Source organism: Dysidea avara, chromosome 5 (assembly GCF_963678975.1).
Source record: "Dysidea avara chromosome 5, odDysAvar1.4, whole genome shotgun sequence".
Classification (NCBI taxonomy): domain Eukaryota; kingdom Metazoa; phylum Porifera; class Demospongiae; order Dictyoceratida; family Dysideidae; genus Dysidea; species Dysidea avara.
Window position 1 is genome coordinate 8,249,014 of NC_089276.1, and position 22,691 is coordinate 8,271,704.

Genomic DNA, 22,691 nt, shown 5'->3' on the forward strand with positions numbered 1-22,691 from the left:
GACAGAAATACTAAAGCCTTATTCTGTTTATTTCCTACAGAACTTCTTACCCTACACATTATACAAACACTAACACTATAGAACATACAAGGATGTCTACACTAGCACTGGAACTAGCTAGGGGGATATTCAGGGTGGCATACAAGAAAAAGGCCCTTTACTAGGTAGCCTTGCAATGTTTCATGGTTCGCTAGAAAGAGTGCATGTATTTAAAATTCTGACAAAGAAAAACAAGGAGAATGATTTGTGTTTGTACTAGCTAAGTAAAAGCCCCACCTTATTACTACTATATACCTCTGTTATGTTCAAGACCTACATGACATGGTCACTTTACTAAGGTGGTCTTATTAAAGAACTCATGCAATGTCATAAGTTTCAGAGGTACTTGATATGGTCGCTATAATGAAAGTGGTCTTATCAATGAGGTTATCAAGTACAACTTAGCTATGACTGACATGGTCAAGGTGGTCTCGTTAAACAGGTGACTATTAATGTCACATTTAATTGTACTACAGCCTAAGCCAGTCTTATTGATTCTAGAATAAACTTTCATGGGCCTGCTTAGATTGACTATTCTATACAGACTGCTCTAAAATTAGCTGGTATATATATGGAGAGGTGGCCTATCGTTCAGGTAACAGATTCCAGTATATTCCGCTTTACAAAAATCCTACAAAAAAGATCACCCAGAAACAGAAGGCCTAGTTTTTCCTATTTCTAGCCTTTATCTCATGTTTTCAGAGAACTCCAAAGAACTTCAAGAAACTGTGATTCTCTTTGCGAGGATGTTGACACCCTACAAGATAGTTGGACACTTCCTTGGCCTGGACAGTTAACTGTGCTCAACACTGAGATACATGATTAGAGATATGGATACTGAGGTCAATAGCTGATTCTGACTACTCCCCTCTCCATCTTTCTTGTCCAGAAAGTGCTGGACAACCGAAAGTAGGTTGGCACTATTTTGGTAGGTGCAATTTCACAAGTCCAGCTAGGATGTTATACATGGCTGAGGCTTCAGGGGTATCATCAGGATTGGCTGTCTCTTGTTCAGGTTGAGACTCTCAAGTAATCCCTGCTGGTGCTGTGCCACGACTGGAATTCCCTTCATCAGGGAAAAAGAAATAGTGTGCAAGCACCTCAGACCAAGAGAAGCAGCTTTTGATCAACCAACTATATGTAGCACTTTGCTTAGTGTATTGCCTGTCCAGTCCTACCCTTCTTGGACTCAACTAAAATGTTCAGTAAGAATCTAACTTATGGCTATAGCTACACTTGCTGTGTCAAAAGCTATACAAATTCAACAGGAGCTGAATTTCCTTTCCACAAGTGGTCGTCAATCAGGATGATGACTGAACTGAGAGTACCTATATTTCCCACAATGGTCAAACTTTGGCTGTCTTCCTACTCACCATGACTTATTGCTTGCTCAACACAAGCTTATCAGCAACTATAACTTACTTCCAACAAGGAATAGTTATATTATAGACGAAGACATATACTATTGGAAGAGGTCAGAAGCCTCCAGATTTGCTGATGTGGAACATGGCATAAACCTACTGCTACTGCTACTACTACTACTTATTTATCAACATGTAGCATCATCTTTACTGTTGGAGAGAAATCATTGACCGACTACCTGTGGTCTAATTTCTTTACTATGCCATTGCTTTTTCCATGTTCTGAGCATGGAATTTACATCTGGGAAGGGATAAAGGATTATGAAGGGTTGTTTGCTGAACATGTTTGTTGACTTGGATGGGTGCGTTGTGACTTTCCTAAATACATATCTCAAAAGAGTAAGCTTAAAGAATTCACAATTTTCTGACTATCCAACTGGTACCCTTTAGACCAATGTAGCTCAGAATTACAAACCAATAATTCTTTCCCAAGAATCATCAGTTGGAAAGAGGGCACAGATGTACCTTTGCTAGTTCACTAACAGAGACATTAAGGACTTGTCTTTCAAAGTATTAATTTTCCCCGGCTACAAGTGTTCAGCATTAGCTTAACAGTAACATGACTTCACCATTAGTTATTTAAGGGTACCTCGTGATTGGATGACCACACCTGCTAATATCAAGGCAAACGGATGTAGTTTATTCCATAGCATAACAGTGAAACAAAGTTGAAAACAATGACCAAAACATGGTCCCAATTGTCTGTGTGATAAACATGTATACCAGCTGGCACACTTGAATAGCATTTTGGGCCCAAATCAATTTATTGAAAGATTGACTATTGGCAAAAATGCAAATAAAGATGAATTCATACTATATGCTAGCATGGGGAACTGTTTGTATAAGATTGAGGAAAACTGTGTTTGTATGGAATCACATGTAAACATACAGTCTCCCTTTTATCAGTTCTTTCACTAAAACTTTTGTATTCAAAATTATGTATTAACTCCACTGAAATACCATTTTAAAACCTGGAATCTTGTACTGACTGTCCAATATTACATTTTATAGCTCGACTAGAGCAGTCAGCTGTCCAAAATACACTGGCACTACACTTCTTTTTAAAAAGTGAACTCTACAGAAAAGGCCTAGGTGTTGTAGAATAACATTTCACCTGTTACGATTACAAATATTTTTAAGCAGGCTACACCTTTTCCTGTAATGATAATGATGCTTTTCCTCCACAGCATGTTTAGAAAGAATTTGCTGCATGTTCAAATGAACTCACTGGATGGAGGGCTACACAACATACAGATGACACTAAAGTGTCTTCCTTAGCTGCAGTGACTTTAACTGTGATATACAATAGTACAACTACCACTGGTGTTTGATCATAGGTGCAGTTTCTTTAAACAATGTACTTCATATTCTCTCAATTTCCAAGACAAGGAAAGTAATGCCCTGGATAAAAGCTGAATGACCATCCAGTTATTATTGGAACATAGCTGCAGGATAGGTATTGTTACGGCTGTATGGAAGCCACTGCAAGAATTGGAAAATGTTCATGCAAGAACCAAGATTGATACTTGTCCATATGCCATGCTTTGTCTGAAACAAAAAAATTGTATTCCGTCATGTTGTAACAATGAAGGAATACCAGGTTCAGTGTAAGGTTTGCTAAACAGAAGAAAATTTTGATGTGCAGTGAACCGTTTCTCATGACTATTTCACAGGCCACGGAGGCAGGATAGTGCAGACGCTTACTTGTGCTTTTAACTCGGGCAACAATGTAACTATACAGAAATCAGCATGCTGTATTAACCATAAAAGCAGACTCAAATTTCCTTTACGGCATATTTTCAAATTCCTCCCTTGTTAGCAAACATGGAATACACAGGGTAGTTTTTGACATTAGCATAATGAGAAACAAATGATCTAAAACTTGCACAAAATTTGCAAGTGTGCTCTAAAATTACGAACATCATAGGTTTGGAAGATCTAGTCTCAAAACACTAGTAAACAAAATATAAACTGTAAAGTCCTGTACGAAAAAGAATTTTAAAAAAAATTAAAGTTACAATTTTTAAACATATAGATAGTTGAGTCACAAAATTAGAGAGCCAAAAAAAAAGTTGATGTCTAGCATATTTTGTAATTCATGAATTATTTTGTAATTTGGTAATTACATTGCTATGCACTACTAAGGAAGCGTAACTATAATAAACCACTTTAAACCACAAATTGTCCATAGAAGTATCTTCTCAACTGTTTTATAGTGTCTATCATGTTTTCTTGTGCAAATTATATAGAGAAAGCTTTGAGGCTGCCCTTCAGTTTTGTTCGCATAAGTCTGGGTAATACCCCCCTTTCAACTCGAAGGATACGCTATCTCTGGTAGCCTAAGAGGCCTCATTGTTTTAGAGTTGTTAAACATCTATAAACCCAAAAGGGAAGACCATTCACGAAGTATATGAAGAGTCACCATACCTGTATTTCAGATTGCCAAGTAAGAAACCACCTCAGAGCAAAGTTTATGTGTGTGGAAGTTTAATACAGACTTAATTTAGCTTTCAATTCTTACATCCTGGCTGCTTTTTACCATTTTAAACGTTTTTGCTCACGTGGGTGCGTACGGACAAACAAACATAGGTAAGTACAGTTACACACGTTTTACGAAAACAATTTCAATGAACCAGGTGTGTGCCCACAGCTGGTCTTCGGCCAGCTGTGGGAGTGCATCTGGTTTAATTACACTATACCATGAAAGCAGACTCAAATTTCCTTTACAGCATAGTTTCAAATTCCTCCCTTGTTAGCAAACATGGAATACACAGGGTAGTTTTTGACATTAGCATAATGAGAAACAAATGATCTAAAACTCGCACAATATGTAAGTGTGTTCTAAAATTACGAACATCATAGGTTTGGAAGATCTAGTCTCAAAATACTAGTAAACAAAATATAAACTTCAAAAAGTTACAATTGTTGCAGGTTTTATTTCTAAACACATAGATAGTTGAGTCACAAAACTCGAGAACAAAAAAATTATACCATACCAGCTAATTATTGCTGGGAAAATATAGCTCATGAACCGACCACCCGACTGATTTGACCGATTTGACCTGCGACTTGACCCGTAAATGAATCAAATAAACTTTGCATGATGAGATATACTAACAGGAAAAGGCCAGAGTGGATGCTATCCACAAGGGGCATGGCAACTAATAATTGGCTAAGGTACTGAAGTAATTAAACTGTAAACCCTCACCCGAGCACATGCCATGCACACAAGTTACAATTAAAGGACAAACTAAAGTACACAAGCGTTGCAGTGTACATGCATAATCAGTACTACATCACTACCAAGAATTCGTGATACAAAAATAGAAAAGTTACACACATTTTACAAAAACAATTTCAATGAACCAGGTGTGTGCCCACAGCCGGTCTTCGGCCAGCTGTGGGAGTGCATCTGGTTTAATTACACTATACCATGAAAGCAGACTCAAATTTCCTTTACAGCATAGTTTCAAATTCCTCCCTTGTTAGCAAACATGGAATACACAGGGTAGTTTTTGACATTAGTATAATGAGAAACAAATGATTTAAAACTTGCGCAAAATTTGCAAGTGTGCTCTAAAATTACGAACATCATAGGTTTGGAAAATCTAGTCTCATAAACAAAATATAAAATTCAAAACCTTCAATTGTTGCAGATTCTATTTCTAAACACATAGATAGTCAAGTCATAAAACTTGAGAGCAAAAAAATTATACCATACCAGCTAATTATTGCTGGGAAAAAATATACTTCATGAACCGACCACCCGACTGATCTGGCAACTAATAATTGGCTAAGGTACTAATGTAATTAAACTGTAAACCCTCACCCAAGCACACGCTGCCACATGCCATGCACACAAGCTACAATTAAAGGACAAACTAAAGTACACAAGCGTTGCAGTGTACATGCATAATCAGTACTACATCACAACCAAGAAATTCATGATACAAAATAGAAAAGTTGAAATGCACAAAAATACGATTCTAATTTTTTTCAAAATAGTTTAATAATGATATCGACACAAGAGAATCAATGACTACTGCAAACTACAAACAGTTTTTCACTGAATTATCTTAAGACCATATTTGGGTATTATCTAGTTGGCCCTGACTTAATCCACACCACATATCATATAACATGTTACAACTAGTGATACAATTGTATGAATACTTTGAACAATGTAGTGGCTATGCTAATTGGCAAATTAGCAATTAGCATTACTTCATTTAGTACAGTACCAATGGAATGACTACAAATAAAGCTATAATATTTTTAAAAATGTGATAGACTTTTACATCATGGTTTATACCTTGCTTCACTGTCAGTTACTATGAGGTTATATATATGACCCTAACATCACCAATTATATGACCCTAACATCACCAATTATAATGTACTAATCACTGTCCTAGACACACAACTACACACAACCACACACACAAGGTTAAAGGCCAGTTTAGTATATTATAGAAAGTTCAGGGGCTACCATAAACCAGTCCAGTGTTATGAAATGATGTGATGTCATAGTGTGTGTATTTTACCTTCCACAAGTAATCCATCCCAGTTAGTTCCAAGCTCTCTACCATCTGTAAGCAAAATGAAGTGCTAAGCAACATGTATAAATGTATTCACATGTGTTTGCTCTGTGTGTAAAGTTGTGTAAAGTTGTGCATGTCTGCACGCACACGCACACAGTCACGACTCATACAAAAACTGTCCCAATAGTAGCCACATCATAACATTGAATTATTTTCACAAGAGCCATCCTTGGATAGGAGCCGTGGCTTGTATTTGAATATAATGGTTGATAGGGAGTCAGCAGTGTAACGGACATGTTTACAATAAATTACGATATAAAGCGGATACCTTACACATGCTTCCAGACCATTCTCCTTATACAGTGTGCGTAGTCCATACAAGTGTGTGTAATCATCCATTCCACAGAGGACTTAACTGCTTAGCCATATTTGGTATGTGTAATGGTTCATTCACGGAGCAGTTAACGGTGTAGATTACTGCTTAGCCATATTTGGTATGTGTAATGGTTCATTTCACGGAAGTTAACGGTGTAGACTACCGCTTAGCCATATTTGGTATGTGTAATGGTTCATATCATGAGAGTTGTTGGTGTAGATTACTGTTATGCCATGTGAGTGAGCCACGTGTAACTATTGAATGGATACGGAAGAATGTCTTTGACATAGGAGGGAGCAGTACAGGCTCAGAAGGGATGCAGAAACTCCTGAAGAGGCAGAAAGGAGAAGGCATAGAAATTTATGTGGCGCCAAAGAGCTGCAATGACGTGAAAAGAGGTAGTTAAAGTAGAATACTCTCAAATCAAAGACGTGACCTTATCAACAACTATCATACCATCAATGAAAGCTATGTAGATGTGTACATAGTGATTTTACACAGGCTACATTGATTCTTACACACTCTCCTCCATAAAATATTATGAACTCTGCAATTCCAGAATTCCTTACATTGTTTCTGCCATCAATACTTCAAAAATATACACTCAGGCTCACCCCACGATGCTGTTAGCATCTGTCTAGTAAGGCATGAAGTTGAAATCCAGGCAAGTGTGTGTGTGTGTTGTTGTGTGTGTGTATGTGTGTTGTTGTATGTGTGTTGTTGTGTGTGTGTGTGTGCGTGCGTACGTGGGTGTGACAGTGTATTTGATTGTTATAATCTCAAAACTACACATACCAAGCTGTACTGTGCCACTCCAATTTTCTTCAGCTTCTTCTCTTGTAAGTTAATGTTCTCAAAGAATGTCCTTAAACACCGGTACCCTGTGGTATGATATTAGCAGTGGTTAATAATACATACCTACTACAAATCTATAAACTCTCTAATAGAGCATTCACTTTTGAGATCATTCTGACGAATGATTTCTCAGTGGCCACCTCATTGATGAGACCATACCAATATAGCGGTTGTACACAATCACTGGACTGGACTGGTGGACTCAGTTTTTTTGCTTGTTTTTCATTTTAGCACATATTTGGGCAACTGGTCGTAGCTATTGCTACATTGAATGTAAAATATGCAGGTGAATCTGTCTACTTGGCACTGTCTGTTATCTTAGAATTGTGTGCAATTCTCTCTCTCTTGGCATAATCTGTATTGTACGACTACCATTTGTCTTATCATGAAGTACAAACCATACAGTACATGTGTATGTAGTGTTGTAGTATCCATGCAAGTTATAGTCATGGAGTCAGCTAAATTAAGTGGCGACAGTTAACTGTCTTGCTATTCAATAGCTGATAAAAAGGTTCTATAGTTTTTGCACGACGGCAATAACAAGTGAAATCACATGCACAAGATTTCAACCAATCAAATTGATCCATTTTGAACTTTAAACTATAATTACCGCATGTGACTTCTGTTTTAGATTTGTTGACATGCAAGAACTATTAGAACCTCTGTACATAGCTGAAGCTGGGCAATGTTGACAAGTTTGGCATGATCACACCTTTCTTTGGTTTGTGTGTGGGTTTCTTTATGTGTGGGGGAGTGGTCTAACTACATGAGACTAACATACTTTCAACCAGTTGCCCAAATATTTGGTTAAAAAAAGGGAAAATACCTGAGTCCAGTAGTCCAGTCCACCAGTCCACTCCACTAGTCCAGTCCAGTGATTGTATACAACCCAATATAGAGGCCATAGGTCAAGAATTTTATAATAATCATTTGAATGGGTAGAATGCTATGAACTCTAGCTAAGGCACATGTCACAACCTGTCAGTAAGACCACCTCATTACTGAGGCCATATCAGGGTCCGAGACAGCCTGCCTCACCATTGAGACCATACATTATTTGCTGCATCGTTTCCTTAGCCCCGCCCACTCCCAGCTCCACTCACTCACCTGCATCGTGCAGTTTCACAGGGTTGACCTTCAGCACCTTCTGGTTGAACAGCATAGTCTGTGTGTCTGGCTCCAGGTCTACTATGCCCTTGTCAAACCACCTAAATGCCAGCTACAGGAAATGACATCATCAACAGGTCACATGACTCAACTGCACTATTGCTGAGTAATAACAAGAGTATATAATAGTAATCAAGAATATCAAACAAGTGTATTACCCAGTGATTAATGATTGCGTGAAGTAATTGTTCGTTTATGTTTCCATTAATGGTTGCTGTATTTAGCTCAATTCGGCTACTAAACCAAGTGAAAACATGATAGCGTTAAAGGGAAATGACTAATAGTTCTGGCACTGCCAAGCGGATCCCTGAAGGCGTAGTAACACGCTCGATTGTGCAACCGTTTTTTAGTGAGTTGGAGTTACCTCGGGTCCTTACTACACTTTCGTTGTACAATAAATGTTGAATAGTTGGTTGAATAACATGGAAAACTGGCGAACAAAGACCCGTTGCCATATACGCATTTCAAATTACCATTTCACATAAACGAACAATTACTGATTACTTTACACAATCATTAATCACTAGCTAATACACTGTTCGACATTCTTGGTAATAATGACTGGCATGAAATTGCTCAACCAGTAATAGCTGACATTACTCTGGCATGAAATCTGTTCAACCAGTAATGGCTGACATTACTCTGGCATGAAACCTGTTCAACCAGTAATGGCTGACAGAGACACTTGTATAACTAGTAACCATAAATTTTAAGCAGGTAATTTTTTTATATCCTGTCATTTTTCCACAAACTGGTTGGTCACAACAATAACAAAAAATTGTCTCAAGACCACCACACATAGGATTGGACAGGCTTCACTTCACATAAAGGCTGGCTACTATATACACTATACAGACATGGTCAATACACAGACAAAAACAACATGTGACTATGTGTGATAGGTCATGCAATATTGCATGTTATACCATACAAGTGCTGTCATACACACAACTACAATGGCTAACTGAATAACATGGACCATGCATGTAAACACATTCATTGTAGCAGGACAATTTCACACATATCTCTGACTGACTGTGCAGTGATTAGACTTTACTTGCTGTACAGGTATCATACAGCACCTTGCACTTATCCAGCTTTAAAGATACTATTTTGATGTGGTAAAAAGAATGTGTATAATAAACAAATTGACTTTGATGTTGGTAGCAAACTGACAGTTTTGCCACTCTACTGGGGAAAGCTCTGGATGTACACATATTTACAGAAAGTACAAGCTTGATTTAACAGGTAATGACAAGCCCATTATGCTAAGCCACTATTGACCTATGCCAAGGGGGCCCTGATCTATGTACTACTATTAATAAATGGTGTCCTACATTTAACAGTCCATAAACACACAAAGTTCAAATACTCAGGGGGCAGGGCAGCCATAAAGCTCAAAGTTTAAAACTGACCCACTAATGGACACACACAAATTTTGTCTTGGCAAGTGGTTATTAGCAACATGGCCAAACTTTTCCATCCAGAAGTTCACCAATCTGCTGAGTCAACTGTGGTGGCTCACATAATTTACAGGTCTTCTCGTGGCCATTGTCATCTTTACAAACCAGGGTCTTCCCTAAAGAGCAATGCACCAAAATTCTTTTGATGTGGTAACAGGAATGTATATAATTAACAAATTGACTTTGATGTTGGTAGCAAATTGACAGTTTTACCGCTCTACTTCATTTTGCTGAGGAAAGCTCTGCAAACTGCTTTGACTTTGCACAGAAGTTAAAGAATAAGGCCAACATGTTTGAGTAAGCCATAGGGTTTGTTCAGAAAATGTATCTCGGGAAGGCATTCCTAAAAAAAAATCTTATTCCAAATCCAGCAATGTAATTTACTCCAATGTTTATACCAATCACTATATAAAGATATTTCTATACAAAATGCAGGGACAAATATCAACAAAATTACTGAAAAGTATTTTTTTAAATCCCCAGGGTGCCTTACAATCAGGACTACAACACTAGTTTAGACATTGCTTTTAGCAATCAGATATAAAATCCTTTTAATAGTGGTTACTTCATGTCGGCCTTTATTCAAGCACTAAAAGTTCTAATAGTACCAAGACATATGAAATGTGTGTGTGCAACTCTCACAAACAGATTAGTCAAATGCAACATCCAAATTTCAATGTTTGTTTGCTTTGCAAGGCCATTATTATTGCATCAGACTTTTAAAAAAAATTGCTATGGTGTCTTAGATTAACAACAGTTGTGTGTGTTAATCCACATGCACAGTCAGCAGAACAAAGGACAAACTATAACTAGCCTAACCAGGTGGACAGGAAGGTTAGTATATAGGTAGTCTTAGCTCTATAGTGCATGGTACAGGAAATAACCAACCCACACACACTACACACACACACACACACTACACACTACACACAAATTGTGGCAGATTTACACTATACCAGTAAACTTTGATAGTCAAAGAGCATTTGTGTGGGCGGCAATTTAGATCATTACAGTTATAAAAGTGTAGATGTCAGCATGTCACTACTCACGTCTCTGTCCATCTCACAGGCCTGTGGATTCTGTATTAACACTTCCCAGACTTCGATGGCTCGTTTGGCTGGCAGGTAGAGGGCTCCATCACCTAGTAGGAAGGCTAGGAACTTGAGGTGGGCCTCCACACACTAAATATGATACAACATACGGTAAATATGATACAACATACGGTAAATATAATAAAAACTACTTAAAATGTAAGCATGCACAAGCATCCACACACTATACATACATGCATAGTGCACACCCACACTATACCATTACAGACATCAAACCACTTAAAACATTCAAAGCATTTCTTTTGAGGTGATGGCATGCAGCTATCACAAGTCTTGTTACAGTACACACAATCACATCACACATAATAACATCCTTTAATGTTAGCAAGGACCAACTAAGTTTCCCAGCAAACATATTAATCGAGGAAATAACACTGCATTCATTAAAGGATCCCAAAGTACTAAGTCCTACCAATATCCTTTTCAAGTAAAGACCAGTACATTGAGGTCATTTCCCATTTCTGGCAAAATCCTGTAGGAAAACCTAGGAACCCAGATGGAAAGTCATTAACAAAAAAATTTTTTTTTTAATAGAGGAAAGACATCTAGTGGCTTCACTACTACAGCCAGGCTGGCAGTCAACAATATGGGTTCTGTGTGTGTGTCCAACTGGTTAAAACCACAATTTATTGTACGCTAGTCAAACTGTCTACCAGATAGTAAAACAGACCAGCACACTTTAGTCTCACAATTATAATATTCATAGAAATCCGTCAAGTTTTGTTTGGTGATTATGTAATGTATTGTATGCAGAGTGTTACAAGTTTGGTGTCCCATAATTAGTTTAGTGTGTTTTAAATCTTTTTAAACACCCTTTGAAGTTTGATATCACCTTATTAAATAAAACAACAGTTAAACACACAAAAGAAAGACCAATTGGTGTAAAAACTTTTTTTCTTATTCTGTTGTAATAACTAAAGAGGTAGTGAAGTCACAGCATGAAGTGGAGTGGTTACTAGGTGGGCTTTAGTGTAGGAGTAAACAGCTGCTAAGGAGAAGAAAGAGTTCACTTCACACTTAGGTGACAATACCACCAACACAAACCACTACACCACACATTGGGTTAATGTGTACCCACACAAGACAAACAGATTGGAGACAACTTGTTGTGCTGACCTAGACAATAATAATTGCTGTCAACAATACAAGTACAATTTACACTTTCAATGAAACACTTCAAGGGCTTTTCCCACCCTTACAACTCTCTGTAGTGGCCTTACAACTGTGGCAGTGTTTGCTATACAGCAGCTGCTGCTGAGCAGATGTACTGACCTCTGAATGTTTGTATCTCCCATCAGTCATGGTTTCACCACCTGTAATGGACAAAGGACACTCAGTAAATGACACCAATTAGCAGTTTCAGTGGTGACAGCTGACATAAGTCACTTGTGTGCTAATTGAGGCATGTTGTAGCAGGATTAGTTAATGAATAACAAATTGGTATTTAATTCATGTTGTAGAAATATAAATTGAATTTTCATATGAAGACATCTTGAAGTTCATTGTTGTATGTAATCATTAAACACAAGTGTGTATGCATATATGTAAGTGTGAAGTATTTGTGTAAAGTATTTGTGCGCACTCAAGTCAAACGAACATGAACGTGACCAGTTCATAAAGTTTGTGTATGTCACAAAACAATTAAAGAAGACACCACGCCCAGCTACTAACTTAGCCCATCCTTGCCAGCAGCTTCCACAGATTTTGTGTGGCAGCGACTGAGACTCAAACAAGTCAACCTCAGCAAGTCATGTTGTTTCTGTAATTCAGCTATCTGCACCTGTAGTTGTAAATATGGAACAGGAAAAATTACAAATTTGGAGGGCAGTCAATATATCATTTTACCCTAGCAACAACCACCATAAAATTTGGACAACTAAAAGTCCCACACAACCCCAAGTGAAGAACTAATACCACAAAAAGGAGCTACACTTGAGTGTGGGAACTATCAATTAAACACCCATAGCAACCAAAAAGGATTAAAAGTAGGACAACACAGAGGTACACCCCCTATATTGCCTTTCCTTGTGTTTATCCACTTCTTATCAAAACAGTTGTACACAGCATTTAAGTGATAAACAACTAAATGTAAACAATTTTGGGGATGTTTTTGATTAGATCAGACAAAACACAAAGGAAATGCCCAAAATAACTACATCTTCCTGTGCTAATTATAGTAGTGGCCAGCACAAACAACTCTAACTGATAGCAAAACAAGGAAAAGAATGATCAGGCAAAAACAAGGTTTTAAAAACAAAGTGAATGTATGGTATATTGTAGTCTTAAAGAGGCAAACTTCTAAATGGTTAAAAATGCATTTATATTTGGCTAGAAGTAAAAAAGAAATCTGTTGACAACCTACTCAATGAAAATTTGTTTGACAAAGTCGACTGCTTCGATAATGTGTGTCTTATCAGGAGCTTACAAGCTTCGGCGCTTCAGCGCTTATAAGCTCCTGGTCTTACAGTATATAGTACTGACCCAATAGGTGACTCATGTAGAACATGGATAAGCAAATAATTTACCAAGTAGTAAGAGTATGGTTTCACAGGTTCAAAGTTTGCACATGAACAGGTATTTCTCTGTCTGTAATGCATCAAGGGGTTTAATGCTAAGGTGACAAGTTACCAGAAATGTACATCAAACAGTTTTTGTAAACCCACTTACACAGCCAGTCAATTAGCTGTATGGTACACCACAGAAATGTTCTTGGAATGTACAACAGATTGTTGTGGGAGCTATCAGACACCACACAAGTCAGAGACAAGCACTCACAATGGATCAAATAATTGTTGACTAATTCCTATAATTTCTGTATCAACACAAGCCTATACAACCACTAACTACCCCTAGATACTAATGAACCACAGTATTCCAGCTATGAAATGGGAAGCCTTAAGCAGTAGCGTGTGATATGTTAGGAATTGTAACCACTAACCACACCTAACTAGATTAGCAGCCAACTGGACTGTCTAAAAAAATAATTTTAAAATCACTGGAAAAAGTATAGTGCTTTACCAGGAAGACAACTGAATGGAACTACAGTATGCTGTAGACAGTGACTATTATTAATAGCTTACTGAGTTACATATACACACAGACACTTGTACGCATGCACATACACAACATAGCACACACACACACACACACACACACACACACACACACACACACACACACACACACACACACACACACACACACACACACACACACACACACACACACACACACACACACACACACACACACACACACACACACACACACACACACACACACACACACACACACACACACACACACACACACACACACACACACACACACACACACACACACACACACACACACACACACACACACACACACACACACACACACACACACACACACACACACACACACACACACACACACACACACACACACACACACACACACACACACACACACACACACACACACACACACACACACACACACACACACACACACACACACACACACACACACACACACACACACACACACACACACACACACACACACACACACACACACACACACACACACACACACACACACACACACACACACACACACACACACACACACACACACACACACACACACACACACACACACACACACACACACACACACACACACACACACACACACACACACACACACACACACACACACACACACACACACACACACACACACACACACACACACACACACACACACACACACACACACACACACACACACACACACACACACACACACACACACACACACACACACACACACACACACACACACAAAACAAAGCCTCCGGCAGCCATGAAAAACATAGCTATTGCTACCCAGTGAACCAGCACTGGGATGCCTGTGCACTACTCAGCAAATCCTCCTGGTGCAGGACTAGTAACCCGCAGGAGGAGCGAGATCACAGAATCTGAAGTTCCACATAGATCCTAAGAAAGAGATAATGACAGTTGGGAGTTTACTTTCTCAGTTAACACCAGGTAGTGGAAGGTACCCATTGATATGTACTAGGGTTGGAACGAATGTACAAATACATCCTCCGAAGCTTCTTTTCAAAATGTTACCAAAGCTTCGAAGCTTTGTTGCAAATGTCATGTCAACTATTAATGACCACAATTGATGGTTCTTAGGGTGTACACTGTAGCACAAACTCCTACACTTTATTATAGCTCCAGTATAACCATTGTTTAAACTACAATTACATCAAAAAATATGTAAATGGCAGCTTCCACAAGGAGTGATAATACTTGTGCAACTGGTTTAACATGTTGGTATCCATGGTAACAAAGCTTTGGTGGGGTAAAACAACATCCGAATGTTATGAGACTGAACGAAGCTTCGAACTATTTGTCTCAACCCTAATATGTACTACATCTGGGTATACGGAACAATGTGTGGTTGTTGTGTACTCTCATGACGTGTGCTATAACAATATATTACACGCTATAATCCCTACCAATGCAACTTGTCGTACAGTCTGAGATGTGATTTGGGTACCCACAACTGCTGCTAATTTGAGGTGGATAAATCGCCTGTAAATACACACGTGACATATGCAGCCACTCTACAAAATTGCAAGAAATGCTGAAAACCACTGTACACCAGACTTCCACTCAGTTTCTTGTAACATTACAATACAATGCAATGGGATACCAAACAAAACTTCTAGGATCTCACACACACACACATGCTGTGGGAATTCAGAATACCTACAATAACTGCAATAGCCTTATCAATTGATGGTCACTACTACATTTCACCCCTACATGAGCTAGACCATAGCACCAGTATATGAGGCTTCCATGTACTGTGTATTCAAGGGATACAATTTTCATGGATTTTGTGGTTGCTCAACTGTCCTATTAATGATTATCAGGATTGGTTCTATGCTAATACAATACATAGTCTGAGTAAGAAACAAGTAATATTTGAAAACAAAACAGTGAAACTACTGAAATTTGTTAATCTGTGTACCTCAAAAATACCTCAGTGTACCTCAATGCATCCATCGTACATTTTCTCCACCCTACTGAGTAACCAAGGACAATCACAGACCAGAGACATGTACAAGTGCAAGTAATACGATAAAATTTCTAGGCAAAAGTTCATGATATAAAGTACAATAATTCTTGTCCCAGTTACTCCCAGTTACTAAGCAACAGTCTATCCTGGCAATAAGATAACCACTCTGTTCTTATCATATCAAGCTAAACTAGTTTATTAAGTTTATTAGCATAACAAACTGGCTTCTCTCCAACTCCCTGTCTGCACATTGGCACTCTTCACAACATGCAAAAATAAAACTCCCATCAGCACTATTTGAGTATTTTAAAACTTGCCTAATAACCACTAACATGACCGGCTCAGTGAATTTGCGAAATTCTATTGTAAAAATATGCACGCTGCATAAAAAATACTCACGTTTTAATCGCTTCAGTATGCACTGAAAATGCTCAAATCAAATACACCATTGGATTTGCTTTTTCATGGAGAGTAAGAAAATCTCTGTGCCATGTTTGTACAGCAAGCCAGCAAAATGTGTGAGAGTTATGAGAGAATTTGTAAAACACGGAATAGCGGAATAACAGAATAACCTCAACTACAATGAAATAACACCTTGTACGGTAAAAACAAAGTTTACCATCATAATTTCTTTGTTGGAATGGCCTTCTTATTTGTCCACACAGAGACGTACAGGGATTGCACTATACCTTGATGGACATGCCAGTTCATAGTGAACAGATTGAGCATCTACATAGTTGTGAGCGTCTTGTAATTTATTTGCTGTATTGTTGCTGTATTGTTGCTGTATTGTTGCTGTATTGTTGCTGTATTGTTGCTGTATTGTTGCTCTACAAATCAAACTTATTGCTGCTCCAACTGTCCAGCGAGTGCTAAGATTATTCTGGCTTTGTTACTACAGATAATGAGAAGTAATTCAAAGAATGTGCAAAAACGACAGATTTTGAAAGAGAGGGATAGTAAGCATTGAAGACTCAACAAGGATCCCATACAGTGAAGTCTGCTTCAAAAAATAAATAAATAAATAAATTGTCGACAGTTTTGACTGACAAATGAATGCTCTTCAGATACAAACAGTCAATTCTAGAGCAAATAAAAGATGACAGAAAGAGTCAACTTACATCAACAGGAAGTAAGTCACTAATTATTATTATTATAAACTCAGACCTGAAAGTTCAAATACACATTCAATTACACAAAAGAAGTTCAATTACACAATATGATGAAATATGACACGTCCATACAACTCACATGTTCCTTGGGTCCATACATGGACTGACTCTTACAAATGCCCTTGGCAAGTTTGTGTAGTTGCCTGAAGGCGGCCACAACACAGACACTCTACATAGCAACAAATTCACACACATTAGCTTGCATCATTACACACATGTATGTAACAAAGTGTGTAAACATGTCATATGACATCACAACGGTGACCATTAAAAAACAGTTAGTGGTTTAAAGAATTGAATTAATTACTGCTAAGCTATGAAGTAAATGTGGCACACACTGAATCCTTACTATGTAAACTGACATACAATATTATAATAAATGACATTATACAACATGAGCATATCAAGCTGTTAGGTAGTTAGTTGGGTTCTGGTGCGACAACACAATTGTTAAAAAGAGTGTTACTATATTTACCGACTAATTTGGGATAATAAAACAAACAAGGACACTAATCCAGTCACTGATATGAATTTATGAAACATACTTTCTTTATGTCTTCCACACATTTGCTGATATAGGCTTTCTTTTCGGAGTCTCTAGCACTGGTGGATTCAATTAGAATTGCTGAGTGAGCATCCAGGGCTAGTTCTACCATTGCTGTACTGAGCTGTGGGGTGTGTGCTAGCCCCCAGAGCAAGTCGAGGATCTTCTTTGCTGTGTTCCCTTGGTGGTCGTCCTTGCCAATTTTACCCAAAAAGTCAACCAATTTCTCTCGGTAGTGATCTGAAGCAGACTCCCAACTCTGTAAAATGTTTAACCAGTGTATAATATACATGTTTGATTAGATAGCTAGAAACTAGAACCTTATAGCTATGAAAACGTAGCCTCTATACAAGCTGTAGGACCAAATAGCTATAGTATGAACATCATGTACAAATGCAGGTATACACACACCGAACACCCACAAATCAATTCACATCACAAAACCCCCACAAAACAGATCAACAACCACCCCAAGTACTTGATAACAACATGTCAACACATCAGTAGGAGACAACACATACATTAAAGGACCTACAAGTCTACTTTGTACAACGCAGCACATATCATTCTCCCACTGAGCTAATTCATGTACTCAAGAGGAAGTCTATACACAGATGTTGTTTGTTACTGAATAAGGTATAAACTGCCATTGATGGCTATTTGTCAGATTACAATCTTAAGGGAATTATCAACAACATAACAAGCCATTCAATAAATTTACTCTGACTGGCAGTAAACACACACAACACAACACACACACACACAACACAACACACACTATACACAACCATGCATGTCTGCACATTACACACTGTATACAGCACAAAAACAAATACAGTACTAATTCAGAAGTTAAGGATACCACTTGTAAACTTTGACATCAATTGACCTGAGTCTGAGATATGCGATACTAAATGTTTGAGAGGTGTCCAGATTTCAGGAAATGTGTACTACGGAATTTAAAAATATAATTATATAGAACTTTCTACTGACTGACTGACTGACTGACTGACTGACTGACTGACTGACTGACTGACTGACTGACTGACTGACTGACTGACTGACTGACTGACTGACTGACTGACTGACTGACTGACTGACTGACTGAGTAACTGATCAATTCAGACAAGTGTAATTCAATAACAGCTAAGGCTACAGGCTTGATTTTTCTCACTGTTTGACGTCGCTTCAGCCGGACATGTGCCTTTTGGCATACCACAGTACAATGCATTCTTCATGGACTTGCCAGTATCCTCCTTTGTGTCCCATTCATCTTTGCTGACAGCAAAAGGTGTCGATTTGGCAGTAGCACATGATGGCTTCCCTTCATAATGGAAACCATCCATATTTTTTTGTAGTGGCTACTTTGATTGCAGAGGCACTTTTCGAACAGTTCTTGATTCGTAATGCTGTGTAACGGGTTGAACATAGCCAACAACGAAGTGTAATGGATACTTCACTTTTCAGACGATAATTGGTAGCTGGGGCGCACGGCACCATTTCCTTCGTTAGATGAGGTATGCATGAGTTCACCAGTCATAATAATTTTATTTTGTAAAAAAAAAAAGTTAACAAACAAGTACACAAAAAAAATTTTCAACTAGAGCAGGGACCATAGCATAATCCCTACTGGGGGGTTACTATTCAGTGGACTACTGGACTGGAACACTGGACTGGACTACTGGACTGACATATTTTTGATTTTGCACATTATGTGGTTGGATTTATGGAGTCTTGCTAGTAAGCACCCTTGGGGCACCTGCAGCCCACTTCTAAACGCTGAAGACGAACAACGGAATATGCGAAAACTGTCTCTTATCTTAATAATTTCGCTACTGTTCATTATGCCACTATACAATACTTATTTCTTACCCTGGTGTGTAGTAATGCTGCAGGCAGTGCAGGGAATTGATTGTGACAGCAATAGTTAATCAGCAATCAACTAGCCAGTAGACGGTATCCTTCGAGTTATATCTTTAGAGCAAGCTTGAGGAGCAAGTAAGCTAGTCTCGCTGCCAGACTTCTGTCTCAGTGCAGGGGCTTATCTATTAAAGATTATAAGCGCCCATACTGAAAAATCTCTAATTGGTAAGCCCCTGCACCGAACTAGAGGCAAGTCTAGAGGTCTGGCCATGCTGGCGAGACTAGCTTACTCCTCAAGCTTGCTCTAAGGATATCTTGAAAGTTATTGTCTACTGGCTAGTTGATTGCTGGTTAACTATTGCTGTCACATTCAATTATTACACACCAGGGTAAGGAATAAGTGTTGTATAGTGGCATAATAAACAGCAGCGAAATTATTAAGAGACAGTTTTCGCGTATTCCACTGTTCGTCTTCAGCATTTAGAAGTGGGCTGCAGGTGCCCTAAGGGTGCTTACTAGCAAGGTTCCGTAAATCCAACCACAGAATGTGCAAAAACCAAAAATATGTCAGTCCAGTAGTCCAGTCCAGTGTTCCAGTCTAGTAGTCCAGTCCACTGAATAGTAACCCCCATCCCTACTGTGCTCAAGATACCACAAGGAAGAGCACAGTAAGGATATAACACTTCTTATTGTTTTACTGTGATTTAATATCGTGCACTATTCCAGCTTGTTTCAAAACTTTTTTTCGATGTGCCATGGTCCCTACTCTAGTTGAAAATTCCAAATTCTTTTGTGTACTTGTTTGATATGATAATGTCCAATTCTCAAGTTATGAAAGAAATTAATTGTACTGCAAGTTTCCATACCATCAGAAGTTGATGGTAAGCACTTATAACAATCATGACAAAAACACCAAACTATGTCACCTAAGTGAGAAATGTTTACCAGACCACATGTTTATGATGACAACACTAACCACAATGCCTGCAACTTCCAGCCACAGTTTTGATAGCACACCTAAGGAATTGTGTGGCATTTTTCATTGAATATCCATTACTAAAATTGTCTAAACAATCACCCAACCCAGTACATGCTATTTAACATATGTAATTCTTTCCAGGTAGAAGAACTGTACATCAATATTATCATAGGGGAGTGAGATAAGGCTAGTAGCCATGGTGACGGAGAATTAGCAGAGTACAATTAGTAGTATAGAGGACATCATGGCACCACGGACATGTTGGGCTTCACATGCCTATCAAGAGTAACACAATATCAGGCAAATGTTAGAATTATAGACTTTTTGGCAATTGAATGGACTCAGGTAAAGGTACCCGAGGTCTGTTTGCACCCTCGCCCTTATTTAAGCCTGTTATATTGGAGAAAATTATGGTACTCATGAACACACACACAGACACACGTTACCCACAAAATGTACTACATATTAAAGTTAACAAATCACTTCTACAATTGATAAGGACCACTTCACTAAACAGATGGTGAACAATTATCAACACTTCATTAAATGAGTAATGAATCTCAACCACTTCCAGTCAGTCAGGCAATACAAGACTGACAAATGAAAACAATATAAAATATTTTCCAACAATTAAAACTCTTAGCAGACAAAGCAAATATCGTAGTTACAAGAAGTGACCACTGCCATGGATACTGTGTTGTTGACACTAAACACTACACCCCACAACAACGTGTGCCTAGACTGTTGCTAGGGGAGAATTAAATAATATTCTGTGATGCCTTACTTGGCAGCTACCTCATTAACAAGACCACCTCGTGGCGTGGGGGCGTGGGGGACACTAACATAACGATGGCACGTACTATTATAAGAGCCAAAATTTTTGGTCCCATAAATGCATGGCCCCATTGCAATTGAAGTTCAGAACCCAGATAAGTACAAACTTAACAAAAAAAACAGCAAAAAAATATATAATAAAATGGCTGAGCCCCTTATCCATGGTACCATTCATATCAACTACATAACCTTAAGATTTCTGGATACCTTAAGATTTCTGGATACCTTAAGATTTCTGGATACTTCACTAATCATTTCTAGAATCAATAGGCTCCACTACATATCATACTAATTTGACTTTTTTTTTCCCAAATGGATAACACCAAACTAGTAAATTGTTATCTGCCATAGCTGTATACGTATACAAAAAAAGCAGTGAATAAACCAATCAATTTCTTCAATGCAACAGTTAGCCTTGTTACAAAAAATTCACAAAAGTTATGGTAGCCAGATCAGTCATAATATTAGATAGCACGTATATTATATCACAATAATTGAACCCTGCATAATTCAAGCCATAATCATCTCCAATAGAGACCAAACACCTTCTTCCTTGTCATAAAAATCTTTCAAAGACAAAACAAGACAAGGTGTGCACAGACAAATTATTACTAATCATTTAAGTAGTGATGTCACAATATGTCATACCACTTTACTGAAATAAGTCTGTGTTAATTGATGGTAACCTAGTAACTATGTTAGCAGTGTTGGACAACTTGTAGAGTATGTCTAATAACAAATACCCACACACACTACACACAACACTTGTAACTGTCAGTACATTTAGTACAAAGTGTGCTGGCTATAATGAACTGTAATATGTATCCTGGCAAATTTGTTATCTACAAGTGTAGTGACTGCATGTATAATACAACATTTCCTGAGTTAGTTTCAGGTGGGCAAAGTTTAGAACTGTACAGTAGTTAAATGTTAACTAGCTCTTTGAAAGTGGAAAAAAAAACTTCATGAAAAAAATATGGGAGACTTCTCGGCTCATAAATAAAAGCTGGCAGATAAACACCTGTCTGTCTAGTCTGACCAGCAAACCAATGCTGCTTTGTTAGGAGATAAAACTGTGACTAATTATATGGTGGTTTTGAATTGCACACATGTGCAGTGAACAGCAATAAAATTTAAACAGTACACGTTTAAATTTCATGTTGATATAGGTTATAAAATTTACTTTCATGAAATTTAAGCAGCAACATGAAATTTAAACGTGTACTGTTTAAATTTCATGTTG

At 38.1% G+C, this 22,691-nt stretch overlaps 1 protein-coding gene across 2 annotated transcripts in view; it reads right to left on the reverse strand.

Moving 5' to 3' along the window:
* The window catches only part of LOC136255606 (ubiquitin carboxyl-terminal hydrolase 24-like), a 59,931-nt gene that overhangs the window by 20,433 nt on the left and 16,807 nt on the right, over window positions 1-22,691 (reverse strand). For both annotated transcript variants that reach the window (XM_066048409.1, XM_066048408.1), the window contains exons 14-21: window positions 17,774-18,031; window positions 17,308-17,397; window positions 12,646-12,754; window positions 12,247-12,287; window positions 10,912-11,043; window positions 8,340-8,451; window positions 7,173-7,258; window positions 6,005-6,049 (exon numbers count right to left, since the gene is read on the reverse strand). In XM_066048409.1, the coding sequence (XP_065904481.1) occupies window positions 6,005-6,049; window positions 7,173-7,258; window positions 8,340-8,451; window positions 10,912-11,043; window positions 12,247-12,287; window positions 12,646-12,754; window positions 17,308-17,397; window positions 17,774-18,031 (873 nt within the window). The remainder of the gene's footprint in view (window positions 1-6,004; window positions 6,050-7,172; window positions 7,259-8,339; window positions 8,452-10,911; window positions 11,044-12,246; window positions 12,288-12,645; window positions 12,755-17,307; window positions 17,398-17,773; window positions 18,032-22,691) is intronic.